This window comes from Siphateles boraxobius, unplaced genomic scaffold, assembly GCF_051911475.1.
Source record: "Siphateles boraxobius isolate OS27281-9 unplaced genomic scaffold, OSU_SipBor_1 77, whole genome shotgun sequence".
NCBI lineage: Eukaryota > Metazoa > Chordata > Actinopteri > Cypriniformes > Leuciscidae > Siphateles > Siphateles boraxobius.
In genome coordinates, this window is record NW_027509205.1 from 22611009 (window position 1) to 22634803 (window position 23795).

Genomic DNA, 23795 nt, shown 5'->3' on the forward strand with positions numbered 1-23795 from the left:
AAAATACAGTTTTTTTCACTTGTACACATTTTGTCTGACACATATTAATTTTTTTATAATTGTAAGTAAAATAGGTAACAATTTAAAATAAGTTTACAGTAATAAAGTGTTTACAAATCATTTGCAAACTATTAGTTTATAGTTAATTAACAGTTTATAAACTGTAGTTAATACATTCATAGGCTATATTCAAATAATGAGATCTTCATTCATTGTCATTGTCATTAACAAAGTGTTATTGTTTAATTCGCTCATATATAAATAGTTAGATTATGCTTTGTTTGCAACTTATTAACCAATTCTCACTTTAGATTATCTCATTAATTGAGTGCTTTAAACCAATATTTATTAGACATTAAAGGGGTCATGAACTGGATTTTTATTTTTATTTTATAATGAGGTGCACTTATGATGTCAATATAATTTTTATATCAAAAATTGTTACAATTTAGAAACAAATTGCTGTTTTCTTTCCTGATTTTAGCCTCTGATTTCTGTTTGAAGGGGCGTGTCTGCTGTGAGACGTCAGTGTAAACGCCCACTGATGTGATTGGCTGTGAGACTTCAGTGTAAACGCCCACTGCTGTGATTGGCTGTGAGACGTCAGTGTAAACACCCACTGCTGTGATTGGCTGTGTGACGTCAGTGTAAACGCCCACTGCAGTGATTGGCTGTGAGACGTCAGTGTAAACGACCACTGCTGTGATTGGCTGTGAGACCTCAGTGTAAACGCCCAGTGCTGTAATTGGCTGTGTGACGTCAGTGTAAACGCCCACTGCTGTGATTGGCTGTGAGACGTCAGTGTAAACGCCCACTGCTGTGATTGGCTGTGTGACGTCAGTGTAAACGCCCACTGCTATGATTGGCTGTGAGACGTCAGTGTAAACGCCCACTGCTGTGATTGGCTGTGAGACTTCAGTGTAAAAGCCCACTGCTGTGATTGGCTAATGTTACCGGTCCCAATTGCGAACGAGAACAGTGCTTCGCTGTGCAGTGTAACAGCGTCATTGATTACATTACGGGAGTTTTGGCAAGTGTTTAGATAAACACTGTTTGATTGACAGCTCCAGCGATTGTAAAGGGAGCGTTCTTTGAAGCTTTCTGATGCACACAATTTAAATAACAGATTATTTTCATGCTACTAGGAGAAACGATGTGAAGTTGATCATTTAGTCACTGGCTTGATTAACTGATGCATAAACAGTACTGAATGATTTTGAGAGAATCTGTCTGAACTTGCAGAATTCAGAATATTTATAATGCGTTAGAATAAGTTTAAGTTTCTGGCGTTACAGTGAGCGCACTTTCTCAGGGGAACCAAACCCCTAGGAACCCTCATCTCTCTCACGCACCACAGCCAGTAGAGCCAGTGCTAGAAACCTAAAAGTTTCTGGCGTTGCTGTGTGTGTGTGTGCGTGTGTGTGTGTGTGCGTGTGCGTGCGTGTGTGTGTGTGTGTGTATTTGTAAACATGTTAATGCTAATGTAATTAATGTCGAATAAAGGCTGGATTAAAGCACTTAATTAATAACTTTTCTGTGACCTAATCTTAAGTGAGAACTATTTATGGTTAATAAGTTTAATCTAACTCTTTATATATAAGCTAATTAAAGAATAAGACATTATTAATTACAATGAAATGAATGAAGAACTCACTATTTGTATATAGTTTATTAATGTATCAATTACAGTTTATAAACTATTAATTGACTATAAACTAATAGTTTGTAAATGACTTATAGTAAGTTCTTTATTACTGCATTATTATAAAGTGTTATGGTAAAATCTAATTGATTGTGGTTTAGTGCAAAATCTTTTTTTGGTTTTCATTTACATTTTCTAATCCATTAATGATGAGACAGGAGTGATGATCACTGGGTTTGAGTTTTTAGCTTTATCATTAAACCCTGGGCTGAAATATGGATAGAGTTTCTCAGTGAAAGTCTGACCAGTGAAAGAGTAGAGATGAGATCTGGACTCCACGTCATAAAAAGAGACCAGACCCTCCTCATAATCCACAAACACACCAACCTTCTCAGGTCTTACCTTCAGAGATAAAGAGACAGATGGATTTTCACAAGCATCATATTGATTCTTATTCCTCAGAATCACAGTCCAGACTCCATCCTCAGGACTTAGTGAGATATCACCCTTCCTGTTAATGTATTCTTTGATCACACCTAAATCCCACTCAGTCTTTCCCTTCACCTGCACCTCATAGTAAAATCTCCCTGAACTGAATCCCTCCTTTGCCAGAACACAATAACTCTCATCAAATCTCTTTGGGTTTTCTGGGACGCCCTGCTTAACATCTCCATGACTGACTTGTTTTCCATCATCAGACAGGATGAGACGTGGATGAGCTGTATCAGGATCCAGAGTCACATCCACTGAGAGAGATCAGACATTATCAATCAACTTCAGAACAAACATTTTCAGATACAGTATATAATACAGATTAACAATGTATTGCAAGTGTATTAAAGAAAATGGTGTCAGTCACACTGTACCTGCAAACTTCTGCACAAACTTCAACCCTGTGGACACAGATGACAATATAATGATGAATTATTTATAGCAGTAACTATAGGTTAACAGTGAGTTTCTCTCTATTTTCCTTATTATTAAGGAAATTTAAGCAGTTTTTAGGCTTGAATTGAGAAACCGATTAAGCTGATTAAATTAAGAAAAGAAGGCTTCCTATTTATTTTAAGAGAATTAGTTCAATTATGGAGTTTTATTTAGATACAGTGTAGTTAGTTCCCAGCATGCTTTGCATATGGCTGGGAATGGAGAGTAACTATTGAAATTAATTGTTATTTAATGTTTTTTAGTGAATGGAAACGTCTCTGAAGGAGGGAACGGAGACATCACGCCGAGCCTGGCGAATTGGAAACTCGCTGGAGAGGCCAATCTACTTTGAGTGAAACCTAACAAGCCAATTCACATTGGCATGCAATCATTTGCATCAGCTGCTCAGCCACGCAGCGCTGGTAAATAATGAGCAGCAGGTGCGATTGCTCTTCAGTTTTTTTGCTGAGGAGCCGAGCCGATGAGCTTGCTGCCCCGGTGGGTCAGAGCAGATATGGCGACGGGACGTGGTGTCTCCATTCCCTCTTTCAGGGAACGAGGGTTACCATATGTAACAGAGACGTTCCTCTTCAGGCGGTCAGTCGGCGCTACGTCGAGATCAACAAATAGGAATCCCTACCAAAGGGCCACATCTGCTGCACCCCATCCAGCACCCTGTGCAAGCCTCTACCACTTTTTGCCTAGAAGGACGATAGGAGTGTACACAGAGAGTATCTGTCACTGTTGTTCCGTGATAACCCACCTGCTCCTGCGTGATAACCTACCTGCTCCTGCAGACCTGTTCCTCGTCCTCCCTGACTTTGCACAGTGTCTGCGCAAGTAGGCTCACTGGGGGAAACGCATATTTGCAAAGGCCCCGGTGCCAGCTGGGTGCCAGTGCATCCGTGCCGAGTGTTCCCTTGGTCAGGGATGGATGTACGAAACGGTCGCAGTGTTGTCCATACGCACCAGCACGTCCCAGCCTGTAGCAGCTTTTCAAGTGGCTCAGAGCGAGACGTACTGCTAGCAGCTCGAGGCAGATGATGTGCGAATGCAGTTGGGGGCCCATCCACACCCCTGACACTCCGTATCCTTTGTACGTGGCACCCCAGCCGGTGGCAGAGGCATCTGTGAATACCACTGCATCCCTGGAAACATGTTCCAAGGGGACTCCTGCCCGCAGGAAGGAGGGGTCTGCCCACGGGCTGAAGGTATGGCGGCACGCCGGTGTGATTGCCACCCGGTGAGTGCTGTGATGCCACGCCCATCTCAGAACTCGGCCGTGAAGCCAGTGCTGCAGCGGTCTCATGTGAAGCAGGCCGAGCGGCGTTACCGCTGCTGCCGCTACCATATGCCCCAGGAGCCTCTGAAAGAATTTCAGTGGGACCGCCGTCCTGCCTTTGAATGTGATCAAGCAGTTCAGCACCAACTGAGCGCTTTCCTCTGAGGCGAAATCCAACTCCATACCGAGAAAAGTGATCCTCTGCACGGGGGCGAGTTTGCTCTTTTTCAGCTGACCTGAAGGCCCAGCTGGCTGAGGTGCCTGAGCTTGAGGTCCCTGTGTTTGCATAACTGATCTCGAGAGTGTGCTAGTATGAGCCAGTTTTTGAGATGCGAACACCATGTTTTCTCTTTCGTGAAGACAGGGGGGGGGCAGGGACAGCCCGAAGGCTGCGTGAGCATTTTGAACGGTAGTTTGTGGAGACTCCGAATCAAAACTCGGAGGTCCAAGATCGATCGTAACCCACCTCCTTTCTTGGGTACGAGGAAGTTGGGACTATAGTACCCTGACCTCATATCGGCTGGAGGGACCGGCTCTATCGCGTCCATCATCCCCAGGGGTGTGATCTCCGCCCGCAAGACATGGGCATCAGCTGCTCTCACTGTAGTTGAGTTGGGCGGGGCGGCCTGCCTGCGACTGGCTCCTCTGTGCCATTTAGATGGAGGCTGCTGTTGTGGCACGGGAGCAGGGGCAGATGGAAGGAGGACGCCCCCGGCAACGAGCAGACTGAGGCAGGATGTGTTTAATCGACTCAGTCTGCTTTTGTACAGCCGAGAACTACTGGGCGAAGTTCCTGACCGCGTCACTGAAAAGGCTGGTCTGGGACACGGGGGAGCTAAGGAACCTGACTTTGTCTGTCTCCCTCATGTCAGCCAGACACAGCCAGACATGGCGTTCCTGGACCACCACAGTGGACACCGCACGACCCACCGAGAGCACGGTGACCTTCGTCGCACAAAGCGCAAGGTCCGTTGCGGCACGAAGTTCTTGGAGAACTTGTGGATCATGACCACCCTCGTGCAGGTCCTTCAGTGCCTTGGCCTGATGGACCTGCAACAACGCCATGGCATGTGTGGCAGAGGCAGCTTCCCCATAGGACTTGTAAGCTTTGCCGGTTAGGGTCGACGAGTACTTAAAGACACGGTTATCCGCGCCAAGTGGAGTTAGGGCACAGTTGCATAGAAACTGCATGCATAGCACTGGCTCTACTGGCTGTGGAGCATGAGAGAGATGAGGGCTCCTAGGGGTTTGGTTCCCCTAAGGAAGTGCGCTCACTTTAATCCTCAGGTCAGCCGCACCAGTGCCTGAAGTAACCCTCTGAGGAGGGTTAGATCACGGCAGAGGCGCGGAGTCTCTACCCCTTTGCAGGAATGAGAGTCTTGACCGAAGCTCAGAGATGGTCATCTTTCCACAATGGCTACATGACTCATCCACGAACGCTGCCTCAGCATGTTCAATGCCCAGACACGCGATGCAGCGTTCGTGACCATCCCGCGATCCCAGGTAAAGACCGCATCCAGGAACACACAGGTAGAGTGACATCTTTAAAAAGATGTGCTCTACCCGTGTAAGCTCTTTTAGGGACTGCTCTCATTGGTGCTGAAGCATGCAGGGGAATGGTCACAGCGAACACAGACAGGAATGTGCACCTGTTTTGCGCTGTCTCTCTCGCTGAAGAAAACAAAAGACAGAGAGAGAGAGAGAGATCGATCACGCTGCCACGCTGTATCGCCCGCACCAGTCTGGAGAGGTCCCGTTGAGAGCTCGCTCGTCTTGTAAACACTCTTTTTGTAGAGAACACAGCATCGAAGTGCTCGGCTCCGAAGCAAAAAGCGGAAGTGCAATCGCACCTGCTGCTTATTATATACCCGCGCTAAGTGGCTGAGCAGCTGATGCAAAGGATTGCATGCCAATGTGCATTGGCTCGTCTAGTTTCACTCAAAGTAGATTGGCCTCTCTGCGAGATTCCTATTCGTCTGTCTGCACACCGGTCTCGCATCTCTCACGGAGGAGCGGAAGCATAAAGGAGGAGCGACGACGTTGATGATCGAGAGAGGAACAGGCCTGTATTTTAGTTGAGTTTTGTTTTTTGTTTTTGTGTTTTATTTTAGCCAGCAGCCGTCCGCGAGGGGCTGCTGGCGGTATTTTAGTTTGTTTGGTTTTATTTTAATAAAGTATGTTTAAATGTTCGCCGGTTCCCAACTCCTTCTTCCCTGAACATTGCTACAATGGTGCCGAAACCCGGGAAGAGGGAGGAATGCGCTGTCAGAGAGTCCTCGCCGCTGTGGGGACTCCGCGGTGCCATCGAGCATGGTGCGCGAGTCGCCGCCGCTCGCCGTGGGCCGGAGCCTGCTGCCATCCGCCAAACGAGGGGAGGAGCAGGGAGCGGGGGACTCGCGGCCATGGACGCTCGAGGCGGTGCGCTGGAGTGAGTTGCCGGTGGGACGGTCGAGCTCGCTGCCGGCCGCCTGGGTATTGGAGGGGCGGCTGCCATCCGGGAGGGAGAGGAGGAGTCGCCGCCGCTCGCCGTGGGCTGGAGCCTGCTGCCGTCCACCAGTATTTTAGTTTGTTTGGTTTTATTTTAATAAAGTATGTTTAAATGTTCGCCGGTTCCCGCCTCCTTCTTCCCTGAACATTGCTACAAACGCCTTCTGAAGTAAAAAATATGCATGTTTAAAACTTTATAAACTATAATCACTGGCTTTCGACAGATGGCAGTACGCATCGACTTTACAGTGGAAGACATATTTAAAAGAATATCTGACCTGACGTACAGTGTAATGACGAATGTGGAAGCTCAGACAAAGCAAAACAAAATACCAGTCGCAAATTAGCCATTTTTTAGAGAAATGTTGGAGGATTTCCATATAATAGAAGAGGAGCTTCAGTATGTTGCCCAGCCCTATTTGTTTACGATTCGTAAGTCATACTCGCGTCACGGATTACGGTCATCTGGTGGAAGCAAGTTATTTTAGATTATAAAGTTATAAATATGGATATTTTTCTTACAAAAACAATACAACTTTAATTTAGAAGGATGTCCTGTTACTTTATCCACTACAGTAAAAGACCTGGGTGTTATACTAGACCACAACTTGTCTTTCGAAAATCACATTTCATATGTTACAAGAACAGCCTTTTTCCACCTTAGAAACATTGCTAAGCTACGTAACATGCTATCTCTTTCTGATGCAGAAAAGTTATTTCATGCATTCATGACCTCAAGACTAGATTACTGTAATGCTTTATTATCTTTGTCCTGCATCCTCAATAAACAAGCTACAGTTAGCGCAAAATGCAGCCGCTAGGGTTCTTACTAGATCAAGAATATATGATCATATAACACCAATTTTAACATCTCTACACTGGTTACCTATTAAGTTCCGTATCATTTACAAAGTATTACTACTGACCTATAAAGCCCTAAATGGTTTAGCTCCTGTGTATTTAATGGACCTTCTATCGCCCTACAATCCATTGCGTTTTTTAAGATCACTAAATTCGAGGCTTCTGGTCATTCCCAGGATATCTAAGTCCACTAAAGGAAGGAGGGCGTTCTCGCATTTAGCTCCTAAACTCTGGAATAGCCTTCCTGATATTGTTCGAGACTCAGACTCGCTGTCCCAGTTTAAAACTAGATTAAAGACGCATCTCTTTAACCAAGCATTCACATAATGCTTACCTTTTATACTACTGTTAAATAAGATCGAATGCATTAATATTATGAACAGCAGCTATGCTAATTATCTCCCATCTGGTCTTCTGCTGTTATCTCGGGACGCTAGTCCCGAGGTAAATAACGTTCGTCAGCTCCAGTTTGTATTCAGCCTCTCATGGAGACTTCCTCATCGCACAACACCTGCGATGAGATGACTAAACGCCTGTGAGGAGACGACTCGACGCCTGTGAAGAGACGACTCGATGCCTGTGAAGAGATGACTCAATGCCGGTGATATGTTATGCCCTAAATTAATACATGATTAACTAACTGTATTTTTCTATGTACATTTCTGAAATGCACTTTCTGTAAAGCTGCTTTGTAACAATATGTATTGTGAAAAGCGATATACAAATAAATTTGAATTGAATTGAATGGATGGATGCACTTTTTTTGGCTTAAAAAAAACAGCCATTCACTGCCATTATAAAGCTTGGAAGAGCCAGGATATTTTTTTAATATAACTTGGATTGTATACGTCTAAAAAAAAAGAATGTCATATACACCTAGGATGGCTTTAGAGTGAGTACACTCTATTTGATATTCACATACCAGTTTGACCAAGTTTTTCATTTAGTGTCTCATCTAGAGTTTTCTTCAGTTGAATCAGAGCTCTTTTCAGAGAGTTCACATCAGAGTCGATCCTGATCTCAGTCCAGTTCTTGGTGTGTGGACGACTGTACAGGGATGAGCTCATCTATAGCAGGAGAGAGAAGACTGTTAAATATGATCATTATTTTTAAAGCTGTAAATTCAATATGTTTTACACAGGAGCTTTCTAACACAGTTGAGACAAATCCTCTGTATGTATACGGATGGATATCATAGTACTTCCCTATAGTTAATTGATCACTTTAAAAATTGCTAATATATTCTGTATTAAAACCTTTCTGAAATATTTAAATATGCAACTGAGTTAAAGGTTTTTACTGGGGGGGAATTTGGATTTCTCTTTTTCTCACTCCATAAATCAGAAAATACTGTCAATAGATAGAAACAAATATTGTTCACCATGTTTTTAGGAATATAAATCAGGTGAATGATAAACAAACATACCCCTCAGTTAAATACTTCAGAATATACACAGGAATATAACTGGGAGTATAAATACACAGGGGAACTTAATGACAGACAGCTAAATGTAATCAGCAACAAGGAGACTATAACTAGGATGCAATTAAGGGTACGTTTACACGACAACAATTAAGTTTTTCCTTTGAGTTCTTCTAATACAGACGACAACAACGATCCCCATTCACATGGATCCGAAAAAACGACTAAAAATGCTGTATTCTGCTGCCAGGCCATTAGATGGCGATGAAACACTATAGATTGAACACGTAATATGCATGCGATTGATGTCATCGTATTCAGAGATTCACGTTTTTGTTGTTTATACAAAGAACGGTTTTTAAAACGTGCACTTAAAAACTTTGTGTTTTCAGGCATCCAAAGCGCTATTATCATGTACTGTAAACGAACGGCCAAAACGCCTAAAAAGTTCTACGTTTTTAGTTGAAAACGGTGTCGTGTAAACAGCCCCTAACACTAAACTGAACTGAAGCACAAGAAACAAACACACAGGAATGAAACCAACACAAAGATACTTTGATCTCCTGAGATACAGACAATACAAACACATACAGGCAGGGGTGCTGGTTTAAAATGCAACGCAAATTTTTGTTCATTTACTTTTTCTCATTTTTAGCAATTTAGTAATTTATTTGTAACTGGGCTATTAAAAAAAGGCAGCCACTAGGCATATTTTTTGTGTTTTATTGTATATGACAATGTAAACAGCTCAACCACCCTTTTATTTAAAGGCTTAATTTATGTCCCATAGACTAGAGCCCTGCATGCGCAGGACTGTTTTTTTAATCCCGCTCCCGCCGAATTTCTGACCATTACTGCCCACTCCCGCAATGTGTGTGTTTCACTCCCGCCCGCAATATTTGTGTCCGATCCTGCCCGCGCCCGTAAACATTGTTACAGCTTGTAGAAACTGTCAAAAAATTACACAAACTTTAGGACTATATGTTAAACGTTTAGAACAGCAGACATAAAACATTGTTTAACTAAAAGTAATGCTAGCACCACACATGACAAACAAATTCGTACAGTTTTTTTATTACTTATACAATTCTATCAACTGTTAAAACAACTTGCCCAAAAACACATTTAAACGTGTAACAACACGCACACAACCCTAAAACAAAACATTAAGGATAGTTCACCCTAAAACGAAAATTTATTCACCCTGGTCAGGTGTTCTAATGCTGTTTGCCCTTCTTTGTTTTATAAACACAAAAGCAGAATTTTATTTCCTGCTCGCACTCGTCCATTTAATGGCTGGGAGAATAGCGACCAGCATCAAATGGTACTCCCGAGACTGCGCTCTATTCCACCCACCCCCTGTCCCCCCTCCACCGGGGGGACTGGTCACGGTGGCAGCGGAACCTGGGGGTATGGACTGACGAGGTGAGAGAAAAGGAGACGGAAGCATGAGGAGCGAGAGAGGGGAGAGAGAAAAAAATCTTGATCAGGTTCCCATAAACGCGCTGCCATCTGGTCCTCCACCAGCTGGGCGATCTTCTCCATGGTGCCTGGCTAAGTGCGCTGGATAGCCCTCGATGGACGGTTCGACACTCCTCCGCAGCCTGGTGGAAGGCGACGCCTCCTCCGGGTTCAGGCAGTCGGCAGGAGTCCCCCGTTCCCTGCTCCTCCCCATCATGGCGGATGGCAGCAGGGTCCGATCCACGGCGAATGGCGGCGACTCCTCCGCTCCCTCCCGGATGACACCTCCAGCACCCAGGCAGCCGTCAGCGAGCTCGACCATCCCCCTGGCAACTCATTCCAGTGCACCGCCTCGAGCGTCCATGGTGACAGCCTCTGCCCAGCCATGCTCGATGGCACCGCGGATTCCCCACAGCGGCGAGGGCTCTTTAACAGCGCGTTTCTCCTTCTTCCCCGGTTTCGGCACCAGTGTAACGCAGTTCAGATGTTACGGGAAGAAGGAGGTGGGAACCGCCGAACATTTAACACTTTAACAAAAAATATAAAACAAATACAAAAACAAAAGTATAAGCCAGCAGCCCCTCACGGACGACTGCTGGCCATACAAAACAGAAACAAAACACAACATAAGTCCAGGGCTGTTCCTCTCTCAATCTGCACAGTCGTCGCTCCTCCTTTAATGCTTCCGCTCCTCCATGAGAGATACGAGACCGGTGCGTCTCACAGGTGTCACCAGCTCCACGCCGTTCTCTCACGTCCCTTGACCTCGTCCTGCTCGCCACAGTGTTATTTCGTGAAAATCCTGACCTTGCTTGATGGTCTGTGCTCAAATGTAAATAGCCAATTTTGTTGGCAAAGGCTCTATAACTCTATATGTGATCCAATGGGATGGCACATTGACCGCGACACGTGGAGCTCATATTGTTAAGCCCAAAGTATACTACATTTTTGACATGAATAACGTATGCTTACAGACGAACATATACCCTTTAGTATAGTCCATATATAACCAGATATTACCGTGGATCCTTTCCTGGACCTTCAAGGACGGACTTACTGATCAGCAGGTTCAGTATAATTAGGGTTAGGGACAGGTGTAGGGATTGGGAAAAGTAAGGTCCCAATAAGACAGCATCCATTTATAATTTTAATAAATATAATCACATAGGCTACACTGAATCTTTTGTACTGAATCTTTTTTGTAAAAATGTACTACAATACATTAGTGCAAATACTATTCGTGTAAATAGAATTAAATAGCATGTAGTGTTTGTTGTGTATTTGGTTAACGCTGTTTAGTTAACTACATTTTCCATAATGCACATTCTTACGTGGGTTTCCGGAAAATGTTCCAGTGTTAGGTCTGTGATGCTTAAGTGAGTAAACAGAGCCGTCACACGAAGTTTGTGTGTGTGTCATCCTTGCCTGTATGTGCCGTTATATCCTCCCAAAGTTACAACAGTATTAGTGTAAAGAGAATGAAATATCATGTAGCAGTGAAAATAGAATGGAAGTATATGTAGTAACAGTGTAAAGAGAATGAATCTGTAATGGATCTACTGGAGTCCCAAGTAGAGAACCCAAGTGCAGTTTATTTAGCCAAAAGAAGATTAAATATAAAACAAAGGCGTGGCGTGGCGTGGCGTGGCGTGTCATGGCATGGCATGGCATGGCAAGAAACAAGACTGTGGACATAAACATGAACATAGACTCACACAACAGTGGACTACAGAAACAATACTTGACAAAGACACATGGCAAACATGAAGGCTAAATACACACAAGACTAATGACAAGACAAGGGACACCTGTGAACAAGGAAACAATGAACCAATTACAACATGACACATCAGACAAGGGAACACATAGCACGATCACATGATAAAAAGGGAATCACATGACAAGACACAGAAACATGACAATGACAAAACCAAAACTTGACGGAAGTAGCCGGTACGAAGATATTTAACTCCGTGAAGAAAGTTCTGTAGTGTATTGAGTTGAATGCACTTAACAGTAACTCAGGAATAAGCACTACTTGGCCACTCTAGGTTAACTCTGGATTGAATTCGGTTGGCCAGCTGGTGGTTCCAGGCGCACAGTAAAATAAACAAAAGAAGAATTGCCATCGTTGTCTCGACTCTGATTTTTTGTATTGTTTAAATAGACAAACACAACAATTGTCGACAAGGATTTTTGGTTATCATATGGAAGCGCTGTCTCTTAGTTTTTTTTTCTGGATGGGCGTTTTTTTTCTGGGAGAAGTGATAAAAAGAGATGAAACACCGCCTCACGGAGATTGAGGGGTAGATTCACCACAAACCAGTAAGTGAATTAAGAAAGATGGCAGGATATATCGGAAAGATTGATCCATTTGAAAATGCTACGGATGATTGGACTTTGTACTGTGAACGAATCAAGCAGTATTTCAAAGCTAATGACATCGATGGTGAAAAGCGGGTGTCAGTGTTGTTGAGCGCGATAGGAGGAAAAACATATGCTCTGCTGAGAAGCCTCGCTGCTCCCACAAAGCCTGCTGATCTTAGTTTTGACAACATTGTGAAGATAATGCAAGAGCATCTAGCACCAAAACCGCTGCTCATTGCAGAACGGTTCAGATTTCATAAACGGAATCAGAATGATGGAGAGTCAATCGCAGTTTATGTAGCTGAATTAAAGAAATTATCAGAACACTGTCAGTTCGGGGACAGACTAAATGACGCGCTGAGAGATCGTCTAGTCTGTGGCATTGCACAAGAGAGTATACAGAAGAGATTGCTCTCAGAGGCAGATCTAACATTCAAACGTGCAGTTGAAATTTCTGTCGCCATGGAAACGGCTGCCAGAGATGCAGTAGAGCTGAGATCAGGAGTGAAAATGTCTGTAAACAAGGTGATCACTGCAGGTAAACCTAAAAGAACTATGCAAAAAGTTGAACTGTGTTACCGCTGCGACAGGGGTGGACACAAAGCAAATCAGTGCAGATTCAAAACCGAAATGTGCAGAAAATGCCACAAAGTTGGACACATACAAAGAGCATGTCGGTCTGATGTACCATACATTGAAAAAGGGAGACAGTACAAGGCTCAGAAAATGAAAAGTAGGGGGGTGCATGTTGTTGCCCAAAACTCAGATGAAGAAAGTGACACAGGGTTGGCAAACTTAGAAATCTACAGTCTGAAAAGTGACTTAAAACAAGCAGTCTGGCTTACACCTAAAGTGAATGGACAGACAATCAGAATGGAATTGGATACAGGCTCCGCCGTATCAGTGATGTCACAGCACGAGTTTGAAAAACATTTCAAAACTAATAAATTAAAGCCATCGCCTGTTAAACTGAAAACATATGCTGGTGAGCCCATAATCCCTCTTGGGGTGATGCCTGTGACTGTAATGTACAATGATCAACAGAGTGAATTAGATCTGTACATAGTACGAACAGAGGGACCAGCACTTGACTTGACTGGCTGAGAAAGTTGCAGCTGGACTGGAAATCCATAAAAAGTCTGCAAGTCACAGTTCCTTCATCGAAGTGCACCCAAAAGAAACCGGAAAAAGTGCTGGATGGGGCTGTAGCTGTCTTTCAGTCGGGAATAGGAACGCTGAAGCATATAAAAGGAAAGATAACCCTGAATGGGAATGCAGTATCCAAGTTTCACAAGGCGCGGCCTGTTCCCTATGCTATTCGCCAGAAAGTGGAAAATGAGCTGGATCGGATGGAAGCTGAAGGAATACTTTCAAAGGTTGACTGGAGTCCCTGGGCAACTCCAGTTGTTCCTGTGGCCAAGAAAGATGGAACTGTTAGACTTTGCGGGGATTTTAAAGTCTCAGTCAACCCTGAATTGCAGGCCGAACAATATCCACTACCAAGAATAGAGGATATTTTTGCTACACTTGCAGGTGGACAGCTCTTTAGTAAAATAGACTTGGCGGAAGCATATTTACAGATGGAAATGGAGGAGGACTCAAAAGTGTTCTTGACTATCAATACTCTCAAGGGCTTGTATCGCTATAACAGGCTTGTTTTCGGGGTCGCCTCAGCACCGGCCTTGTGGCAAAGGGCTATGGATCAGGTACTTCAGGCCTGCCCTGGTACCCAATGTTACCTCGATGACATCATCGTCACAGGTGACAGTGACAGTATTCACTTGGAGAACTTATCGCGAGTTTTAAAGAGATTAGAAGAGTATTGAATGTGGGCAAGACGTGACAAGTGTGAGTTTTTCAAAGACACCATCACGTATTGTGGACATAAAATTGATTTGAATGGTCTGCACAAGTGTCATGACAAGCTAAGAGCTGTTGCAGAGGCTCCACAACCGGAAGATGTCTCGCAATTGAGGTCCTTCCTTGGATTTGCCAATTACTACAACAGGTTTTTGCCAAATCTGGCTACTGTTCTCCATCCTCTAAATGCCCTGTTACAAGCAGGAAAGAAATTGACGTGGACAAAGCAATGCAGGCAAGCTTTTCAGGAAGAAAAGAAACTAGTGATGTCAGACACAGTTCTGACTCACTATGACCCACAGAAGCCACTAAAGCTGGCATGCGATGCCTCACCATACGGCATAGGGGCGGTGTTGTCACATGTGATGGGTGATGGAACGCATCGCGCTCCCTCAGTGCTGCTGAGAAGAACTATGCGCAGATTGATAGGGAAGCTTTGAGCCTGGTATGGGGCGTAAAACGATTAAATCAGTATCTGTATGGAAACAACTTTACCTTGGTTACAGACCATCAGCCGTTGGTTTCCATTTTCAATCCTCAGAAAGGAATTCCACTGACTGCAGCAGCACGGATTCAAAGGTGGGCATTGTTTCTTGGAGGACATAGATATCAGATTGAATTCAAAAGAACACACAGACATGCTAATGCTGATGGGCTATCACGTCTACCATTGGATGGGTGTGATTCAAAGACAGAGAACGCAAGCACACCTTTGGACGTTTTTACAATTGCTCAGCTTGAGAGTTCTCCTGTTACAGACGAAATGATTCGGAGAGAAACCAGGAGAGATCCTGCATTGTCTCAGGTATATTCAGCTATACAGTCTGGCTGGAATACAGGGCAGAAGACTAGTTTCACACAATTCTATCAGCGCCGTGATGAACTAACTCTGGATGGTGGGGGATTAAGAGTTGTTGTACCTCCTAAGTTGCGAACTCGAGTCTTGGAGTAGCTTCATGTCGGGCATCTAGGAGTGGTAAAGATGAAATCACTTGCTAGAAGCTTTGTATGGTGGCCTGGAATAGATCAGCAGATCGGGCAGCTCGCCATGCATTGTTCAGGATGTCAACATGTGCAAAAGATGCCAAAGACTGCACCACTACATCCTTGGGAGTGGCCAAGGATCCATGTTGATTTTGTGGGTCCTTTCATGGGCACCACATTTCTGGTTGTGGTCGATGCATGTTCAAAGTGGCCAGAAGTGTTCAGTATGACCTCCACAACCACAGCCCAAACTGTGACGGTTCTGAGAGAACTTTTTGCAAGGACTGGTGTACCAGAACAGCTGGTGAGTGACAATGGTCCCCAGTTTATATCTGAGGAGTTCCAGATCTTCTTAAAGAACAATGGGATCAAACATGTGACCTCAGCACCCTACCACCCAGCTACAAATGGCTTAGCTGAGAGATTTGTGCAAAGCTTGAAAAATGCACTGCGGGCCATGACAAGCGAAAAGATCACACTGAACCAGAAACTCCACAATTTCTTGTTTGCATATCGAAATGCCACTCATGCCACCACAAACCGAACACCTGCCATGTTGTTCCTGGGTAGAGCCTTACGTTCAAGGTTGGATTTGTTGAAACACAATTTGAGGAGGACTGTACATGACAGACAGATGAAGCAATCACAAGGAGGAGGAAAAACCAGAGAGTTAGAAATAGGAGAGAGTGTGCTTGCTAGGAACTACAGAGGAGATCATAAATGGACACCTGCAAAGGTCAAAGAAAGAACACGACCACTCTCATATACAGTCGAGATTGCACCAGATACTATCTGGAGACGACACATTGATCAGTTGAAAAGATCAGATGTTCCTCTGGAAAGTGTTCCTGCGAGTGTTCCATTCACCACTGTTGATAGTGTTTCCAATGGAAGTGATGCAACAACACTTCAAGATGATACTGTAGTTTCCAGTGAAGTGCCACAAGCACTAACTCCAACCTGTGAAGAGAAACGTTACCCTACCCGGGTACGGAAACCACCAAGCCGCCTGGATTTGTGAAAAGAAACCCGGAGTGGGACATTTTAGTTATACAGTAGCATAAGTTGTTCCTTAAAAAAAAAAAAAAAAAAATTGTTTTGTTAAAAGAGAAATATTGTTTGTTAAAAATCTAGGGGGGGAGGAAGTGTAGTGTATTGAGTAGAATGCACTTAACAGTAACTCAGGAATAAGCACTACTTGGCCACTCTAGGTTAACTCTGGATTGAATTCGGTTGGCCAGCTGGTTGTTCCAGGCACACAGTAAAATAAACAAAAGAAGAATTGCCATCGTTGTCTCGACTCTGATTTTTTGTATTGTTTAAATAGACAAACACAACAAGTTCCTTAACACATTTAAGGGTGGATTTTTAGGTGTTGTATTTGTATTTACCTAACGAATGAATAAAATAATGAATGAATAACTTGACCTCCCCTACTACAGAAAGCTATGGAGAAAGAGTTACTGATCGACCGCATGGACTTAATTTGTTGACTCCTTTCTTGTTACAATTTACATGGCACATCGCGGGATATCGGGACTACGCAATCCACGCTGTATTGTTTTTAATGCCCACTCCCGCCCACTGCAAAGGTAAAACCGCCCACGCCCTTGAGATTTATGTTATGACCCACAGGAGCCGAATCCCAATGCAGTCCTCTACCGTAGACCGTTCCTCTGCATTACGATTGAAAGCAGTGTCAATAATGTGACGGCTCAGTGAGTAGTTGCGTGTTTGTCCCCGAGTTTAAGGTGATTGCTGGAGGGCGTGGCTTTACACCTGAATGAAGTCATGGTACTTTAAAAGACACTGGGTCAAACAGTGATGGAGAGAACTATTGTTCGCTGCTGTTATTGCTGCCCATGAGGCTACCGGAGAGCTGACGGGATGTGTGGGTTACGGGAGACCACAGCCACATTGGAGTTCTCAGTTGATCCATCTTCCCCTATTATGATGTTTTGATTTGAACCTTTCGCTGTTTATGTTTGGTTGGACTGATGTCACTTGAACTTGCTACTTACATTAACATGCTGACACGCTGACTGACAATTACACTGATCACTTGACATTTCATGTTTCTTACTTTAGTTAAATAAATATTTTTGTTTATGCAGCGGTTATGTGGCGTCTCCCTTACTTTGTTGGGGTCTGAGCATAGAAACGTAACAGTAATGACGTGAAAAAATGTGATTTGCAGTCAAATGAGTGTTCTCGCCCATACACTTGCTGTGTTTCGCAGAGATTTGACAAGTTTTATAGACTTGATATTGTTTCTTATTCAAAAGTAGTGAAAACACACCACTCTCAGCCACACCACTGGACTCCGTTGTTGGGTCAATAGGGTGGACCTTACAGAACAGACTGTTTCTCCTGTAATATTGTACATATTGACTGAGACCGATGTTCACAGACCTGTATGAGATGGAGATGATCTTCAGTGTGTGAGAGCTGCTCCAGCTCACTGTTTCTCCTCTTCAGCTCAGTGATTTCCTGATGCAGCTCTTTAATGAGATCTTCAGCCTGTTTCTCTGCTGCTTTCTGCTGTTCCTCCATCATCTTCAGCAGATCAGACTGACGTCTCTTAATGGAGCGGATCAGACCAGTGAAGATCTCAACACTGGAGGATTTATCTTCCTCTGTGTTTCTCTGGTGAATGAGAACAGTTATATTTGTTAATCTATTCCTTATTCACATATTATTTACAGGGATAGTTCACCCAAAAATGAAATTTCTATCATCTTTAATAAACCATATGTCACATAAATGTGTGATTTTCAGTGGAACACAAAATAATGTTTTGCATGCTGCTCTTGAGGACTAGCTGTCGAAGAACTCCAATATAACTCCATACAACAGTTTGTGCTCTATAGGTAAAAAATCATATGTGTTTGGAGCAACATGAGGGTTACTAGATGATGGCATAACTCAAAATAGATTGAACTATTATGATGCATATAATTTTTTTAATTTATTTTTCGCTAGGATATTTAGAGAGTGAACAGAAAGTGAAATAGGAGAGGGGGATCGGAAAAGACCATGAGTCAGGATATGAACTCGAGTTGATCGAAGCACAAACCTTTCTCAGCTCTACTGAGTGCTGGATCTCTTGAATCTTCTTCATTCTGTCCTGGATCATCTGATGAACGTCTATCTGTGTCTGAACCAGCTGATTCTACAGAGAAAAACAGACACATTTATCATTGAATATAGCTTTCCATCTTCTTACAGTCTTTTTTTTAAACCATTTACTGTAAAGATCAAATTAATTCAAAATTATAGTTTGAATCTTTTAGTCCATGTCTGACTGTTTTGAGAGTGACAAAACATTTGACGTCGACTGAAATGGGATCACGCCAGGGATCCACTCGAGTACTATTGAACGAGCCAATGCACATTGGCGTGCGAGATATGCATCTCACACTCCGTCCCGCGGGTATAAATACGGAAGTAGATGCACGCACCATTTGCTTTTCGCTGAGGAGCCGAACATAACTCGGAGTCAATGGTGGCCCAGCGATAGTGGTCTACGTCGACTGAAATGGGATCAACCATTGAAAACGTCCCTAAAGCTGCCACCTTCCAGTGCCTAGCCAAAAGCCTCCTGATCCTCCCGACATTTTAGTGGAGAGGATAGGGCTTAGGTCAGGAAGTCACTGCTGTTCCACAAGACCCACTCAGTTAGACTTGGTAACACTGGAAAAGCGTGCCCTGTACATGGAAGGAAGGGACGCTGCGGAAGCCACATCCTGCCCGAAGAGAGGTAACGTGGAGAATACACATATGAACTGGGCGGTTGACCGGGCAGTCCAACATATGGAATGTCACTGGGGTGGCTCCAGCCTAGAGAGCACATGGGAAGCAACTGGCTCGACACGTAGGCTATAGAATCTAGCGAACATATAAGGTGTCACCCAGCTCGCAGCTCTACAGAAATCTGTCAGCGAGGCACCCTGCGCCAACGCCCAGGAGGCGGCTATACTCCTTATGTAGTGAGTTTGCAGTCTGGGGGACAGGGTTCACCTTGGGACTCATTCACCAAGATGATGGCATCCACTATCCAGTGGGCCAACCTCTGCTTGGAGACAGCCTTTCCCTTCTGTTGGCCACCGTAACAGATGAAGAGCTGATCTGAGGTCCTGAGGCTTTGCGTTCTGTCCACATATAGGCACAGAGCGGGGAATCAGCTTTTATCAGATGTAATGAAAGACTATTGGATTTATCTGTTTTTTTTTATTTAAAATAAGAGACAGGTTCTTCAACATGTCAAGACGCAGGAAAGAAAATGGTTACTAATGTAACCCCCATTCCCTGAAGGAACGAATGTTTCACTGAAGTGATGTATTGCGATCTCGCATTAGAGCCCAATCACCTTTGAGTGGTAACAGAACAAGCCCATGTGAGATTTGCATTGTAATCCACTCCCTGCTTCAGGGTATATAAGGCAGCGTGCGAACTCTGACAGTAAGTTTTCTGCTGAGGAGCTGAGACTGGGTCCCGGCCGTTTCAGCGGAGGTACAGGCGCTGTGTACAGGAGACTAGGTTACATTAGTAACCTAGATGTTCCCAATCAGTCAGTCATGTTCGACGTTCCCAGTCATCCAGCCGCGGGAAGTGGTCGGAGGATTCCACTCGACATCCGGTCCTCTGAAGGAGCCCCGAATGAGATGCTGGGTCCCCCATGGGACCGCAGGGATTCACCCGGCAGGAGAGACACACCAACAAAGGAACAACTCACTCACTGAACTATGATTGAAGAGCAGAGTGAAACAACATCTGCTCTGCTCCGAAGCAAAAGCTTAATGCGTGCCTTATATAACTGGAAGCGGGAAGTGAATTGGCTTGTTCTTTTACCACTCGAAGGTGATTGGGCTGTCGGGCGAGTTCCCTATATGTCAGTTCAGTCCGATGTAACGTTGAATGTGACTGACTGATAGGGAACTGAATTTCATGGGGTGTTCAAAGTGCTTTGTGTGTAACTCTTACCTTCTTCTCTAGACTGTCCACCTCAATAGCAACAGTGTTGTGAGTCCTGTGTTCTCCTTCAGTGCAGGTCAGACAAACACACGTCTGATCATCTCTACAGAACAGCTCCAGAGGTCTCTCGTGTTTCTGGCATATATAATCCTCCAGATTTTCCACAGCGTTGATCAGTGTGTGTTTCTTTAGACCTGGGACTCTGTGATGAGGCTCCAGATGAGAGTTACAGTAAGAGCTTTGACACATCAGGCAGGTCTTCACAGCTTTCTGCTTTCTTTCATCACAGATGTCACAGAACACGTCAGATTCTCCTGGATTGAGCTTCTCCTTCAAGTGTTGCACAACCTCTCTGAGTGTTGTATTAATCTTGAGATCAGGTCTTCTGCTGTATTTTTCTTTACAGAGTGGACAGAAGCAGGTCTGTGAGTTCGGCCAGCACCGGCTCAAGCAGGTTCTGCAGAAGTTGTGTCCACATGGAGTGGTGACTGGATCAGTGAACACTTCCATACAGATGGAGCACTTGAGCTCCTCATTTAGGGATGGACCACTGGAGGATGCCATGCCTGAAAAGATAAGTAATGACGACAATATATTATCAACATTGCTGAAGAGAGCAACTTTCATAATACAAGTAATGTTCAGTGAGTAAATTAATTTGTGTTCTAAAATCTATGTTGCATGGTTAAAAGTGATAATAACTAAAATCTGTATTATGAACCACTGTCAAGAAGGCATAATTTCTGCCATTTCTGGCAGAAAGTCCCTCCATCACTAACTCTAACCTCAGTGAAAAGTCCCTCGATCTCCATCACTAACTCTAACCTCACTGAGCCTATAAGCTCCGCCTCGAAATGCCAGTCTGAGACCATGTGCTTCTGATGACTGCAGATCTATTGGGCTGCAGAAGAATCATCTAAATACAGTCTAACTAAACTAAATGTGTCACTGGGAGCCATAGTACAGCAAATGTAACTGTTTTTTACAACACCATATTATACAATCATGAAAAGGTATGTGTATATAAATAAAAGACAACACAGAAAGAGGTGTATTTTTCAAACAAATAACCCACTAAATAAACATCTGTAATTACCACGTGCCGGTTTTGTTTAACCCTCTACTGCACACATTTTGATGGTACATGATAAAAATGTGTTCCACATCATTTCTTGGTTCATTTGGGAAAATTTTATTGATAAAATATTTTTTCGTTGCCTAATGATTAATTTTACATATTACAAGAAAATGGTCAGAGCGCAATACAAAATCAAAAATCTTTTTTTTTTAAATATCAAGAAATCTATTAACTATATTTAGAGTTTATATTGTGCACTAATACATGATAATATGTGATAAAGTCCAAACACATTGTTAGCAAAGACATCCTTGGAAAGTACCCCTGAGGCAACGAAAGCAAAAACTAAATGAACTGAACATGCAAAATAAAATAAAAACTTCATAAAACCTTCTCTACACCTACATTCACACACACGTTTTTTTAGGGTTCATCTCATTTTAAATAAGATGGCTAAAGCAAATAATCTTACTTTCTTCTCACACCATGTGCTCCTGTGACCATGTGTCAGAAAAGGAAATCCCGCTTTCAAATGGTGCCTGATAATGACTCCCACATATTATTAGACAGTTCTTTGACTGTTTAAGAAAACTTTATACACTGTGCTGTAGAGAATTAATAGACATGTGACTTTTACTAGAAACGCCATCATTCGGATTTTTCATTCTGCCGCCAATTCAAGTACTTCTTGTTTCTAAAGTCACTTAAATGTGACATGCCCACAAATAAACAAATTTTGATTTACATCCAAAAAAAAATAAAGAAAAAGAAATACAGTGTTTTTACCAACAATCTGATGAATCTACTGAACTAGCTCTTACATTTCCATCACTTACCTGTGAGTGAATATCAGATCTGGTCGTTGATTACAGAGTTTCTGAAATGAAATGCTGTTGTTTGATGAAGCTTCCTGTTCATATGTTTAGCTTTACTTTCACTTAAGTCTTTACACACTTGCAGTGATGCTATAGCTCTGCCCATAATCATGAATATGGAACAGTTCTGCGGAGATTGTAATTGAGTAAGAAAGTTTTTTCGGTCCCTCCCAACGTCACGTTAGGTTAGACATACGAAATTGGGATTAGACCTACGCCAGGGAGACCACTTCAAATCAAGTCAATAAACCTCGGAATAAATGGAAAGACTAGAATGGCGTAGATGCCATTCTTCTTATGATGTAACAAGTAGCCTAAATCGGGTGTTTTAGGTAGTCCGCGGTGGGCTTCAGCACCAGAGAGAGTATTCCCTAAAAGAGCAAACATGGGTCTGACGTTGCGTCTTTTTAAAGATGTCATTCCGCCCGTGTGTTTCTGGATGCAGTCGTTTCCTATCCTCATTTCTCCAGATCACTGTTGCACATGCCTCTGCTTAAACGTGCTGTGACTGCCTTCATGGGTGGACTTCGTCGTACGGTAAACACATCCCATCATTCCTTACTCCCTCACTGACCACAACACACCCGTTGCTTTTCATTCATCCTTCCTGTCAATATGACGTTTTCTCTCTCTTGCAGGTTTAATTTGGCAGCGGTTAATGACAGTGATGTTGGACTGAAAACGGATCTGATAACCAACAACAAACCCAGTCAGATTTGGTCAGTGCTCACACACACACACACACACACACACACACACACACACACACACACACACACACACACACACACACACACACACACACACACACACACACACACACACGCATGCATTCATAAAAACAGCTTTAATTTACATTTTAATGAAGACATTTCAGATTCAGTTTGTTCAGGTATGAGTTTAAGATCTCAAATCCTAGTTTTTATTGAGTGCTATATTCTAAATAAAATAAGTACAGCTTTTTTTCAAAAACACATTTATTGGTCATTACTGGCATCCCATACTCAATTTCCAAATGAAAATAATTCAGGTTTAATTAACTACATTCATACTGCACTGTAAATTTGTTGTATTCTGGTTAAATATAAATTATACTTTATGGTTATGATTTGTATTATCCATCAGGTTGTAAAATAAAAGAAAGAATACAAACATTGGGAAACAGATCTGTGCCATCTCGTGTCTCCAAACTATTTTTTGGATTACAGTAATAGTCCTAAAATAAGATTAATTTTCTTTATGCACAATGCATTTCTCTTTGTTTTTTCTTTTAATGATAGGAAGACGTGACCTGACATGTTAGTCCTGTTGTGTGTTTCTGATGACTGCACGGTTTTATTACGGTATTTCTGCTCATTTGTAAGCATTTAAAACAAGTATGTTAATAATTCTGTTCTATATGTGTATATAAATTGTATTGCGTTTATCACATTAACAATATGGTTAATCTAGCATTTGTGAAGTAATGTGAGCAGTATTTTATTAATCTTGATTAAAATGAATGGATAAATGTAGGGGTGAGCGGGGCATAAACTAACGCAGGGCTCGTTTTAACACACGGTTTAAATACTTCC

The 23795-nt window shown here is 43.1% G+C and overlaps 1 protein-coding gene and 2 long non-coding RNA genes across 4 annotated transcripts in view; 2 read left to right on the forward strand and 1 right to left on the reverse strand.

Annotated features, from left to right (window-relative positions):
- Positions 1-6455, forward strand: part of LOC143725563 (uncharacterized) — an 84882-nt gene extending 78427 nt beyond the window's left edge. For both annotated transcript variants that reach the window (XR_013198253.1, XR_013198254.1), the window contains exon 9: positions 2833-6455. This is a non-coding gene — a long non-coding RNA (uncharacterized LOC143725563). The remainder of the gene's footprint in view (positions 1-2832) is intronic.
- LOC143725560 (uncharacterized) overlaps positions 1-23795 on the forward strand; it is a 358276-nt gene that overhangs the window by 317169 nt on the left and 17312 nt on the right. The window lies entirely within an intron of this gene.
- LOC143725525 (E3 ubiquitin-protein ligase TRIM39-like) lies at positions 315-22499 on the reverse strand. The gene is made up of 8 exons (XM_077218002.1): positions 22183-22499; positions 20278-20834; positions 18371-18466; positions 17707-17940; positions 8122-8266; positions 2509-2535; positions 759-2388; positions 315-405 (listed from the first exon to the last, which is right to left on the reverse strand). Exons 2-7 carry the CDS (start codon positions 20830-20832, stop codon positions 1838-1840), a joined length of 1608 nt encoding a protein of 535 aa, XP_077074117.1. The 5' UTR covers positions 20833-20834; positions 22183-22499; the 3' UTR covers positions 315-405; positions 759-1837.

Bases quoted from the DNA above. Each gene is read 5' to 3' on its own strand.
- LOC143725525 (XM_077218002.1), bottom strand. From the start codon at position 20,832: ATGGCATCCTCCAGTGGTCCATCCCTAAATGAGGAGCTCAAGTGCTCC. The intron at 18,467-20,277 runs GTAAGAGTTACA...TTTTCTCTGTAG, and splicing joins TGGACAGTCTAGAGAAGAAG to AATCAGCTGGTTCAGACACA. The intron at 2,389-2,508 runs GTACAGTGTGAC...GATCTCTCTCAG, and splicing joins GTTTGTGCAGAAGTTTGCAG to TGGATGTGACTCTGGATCCT.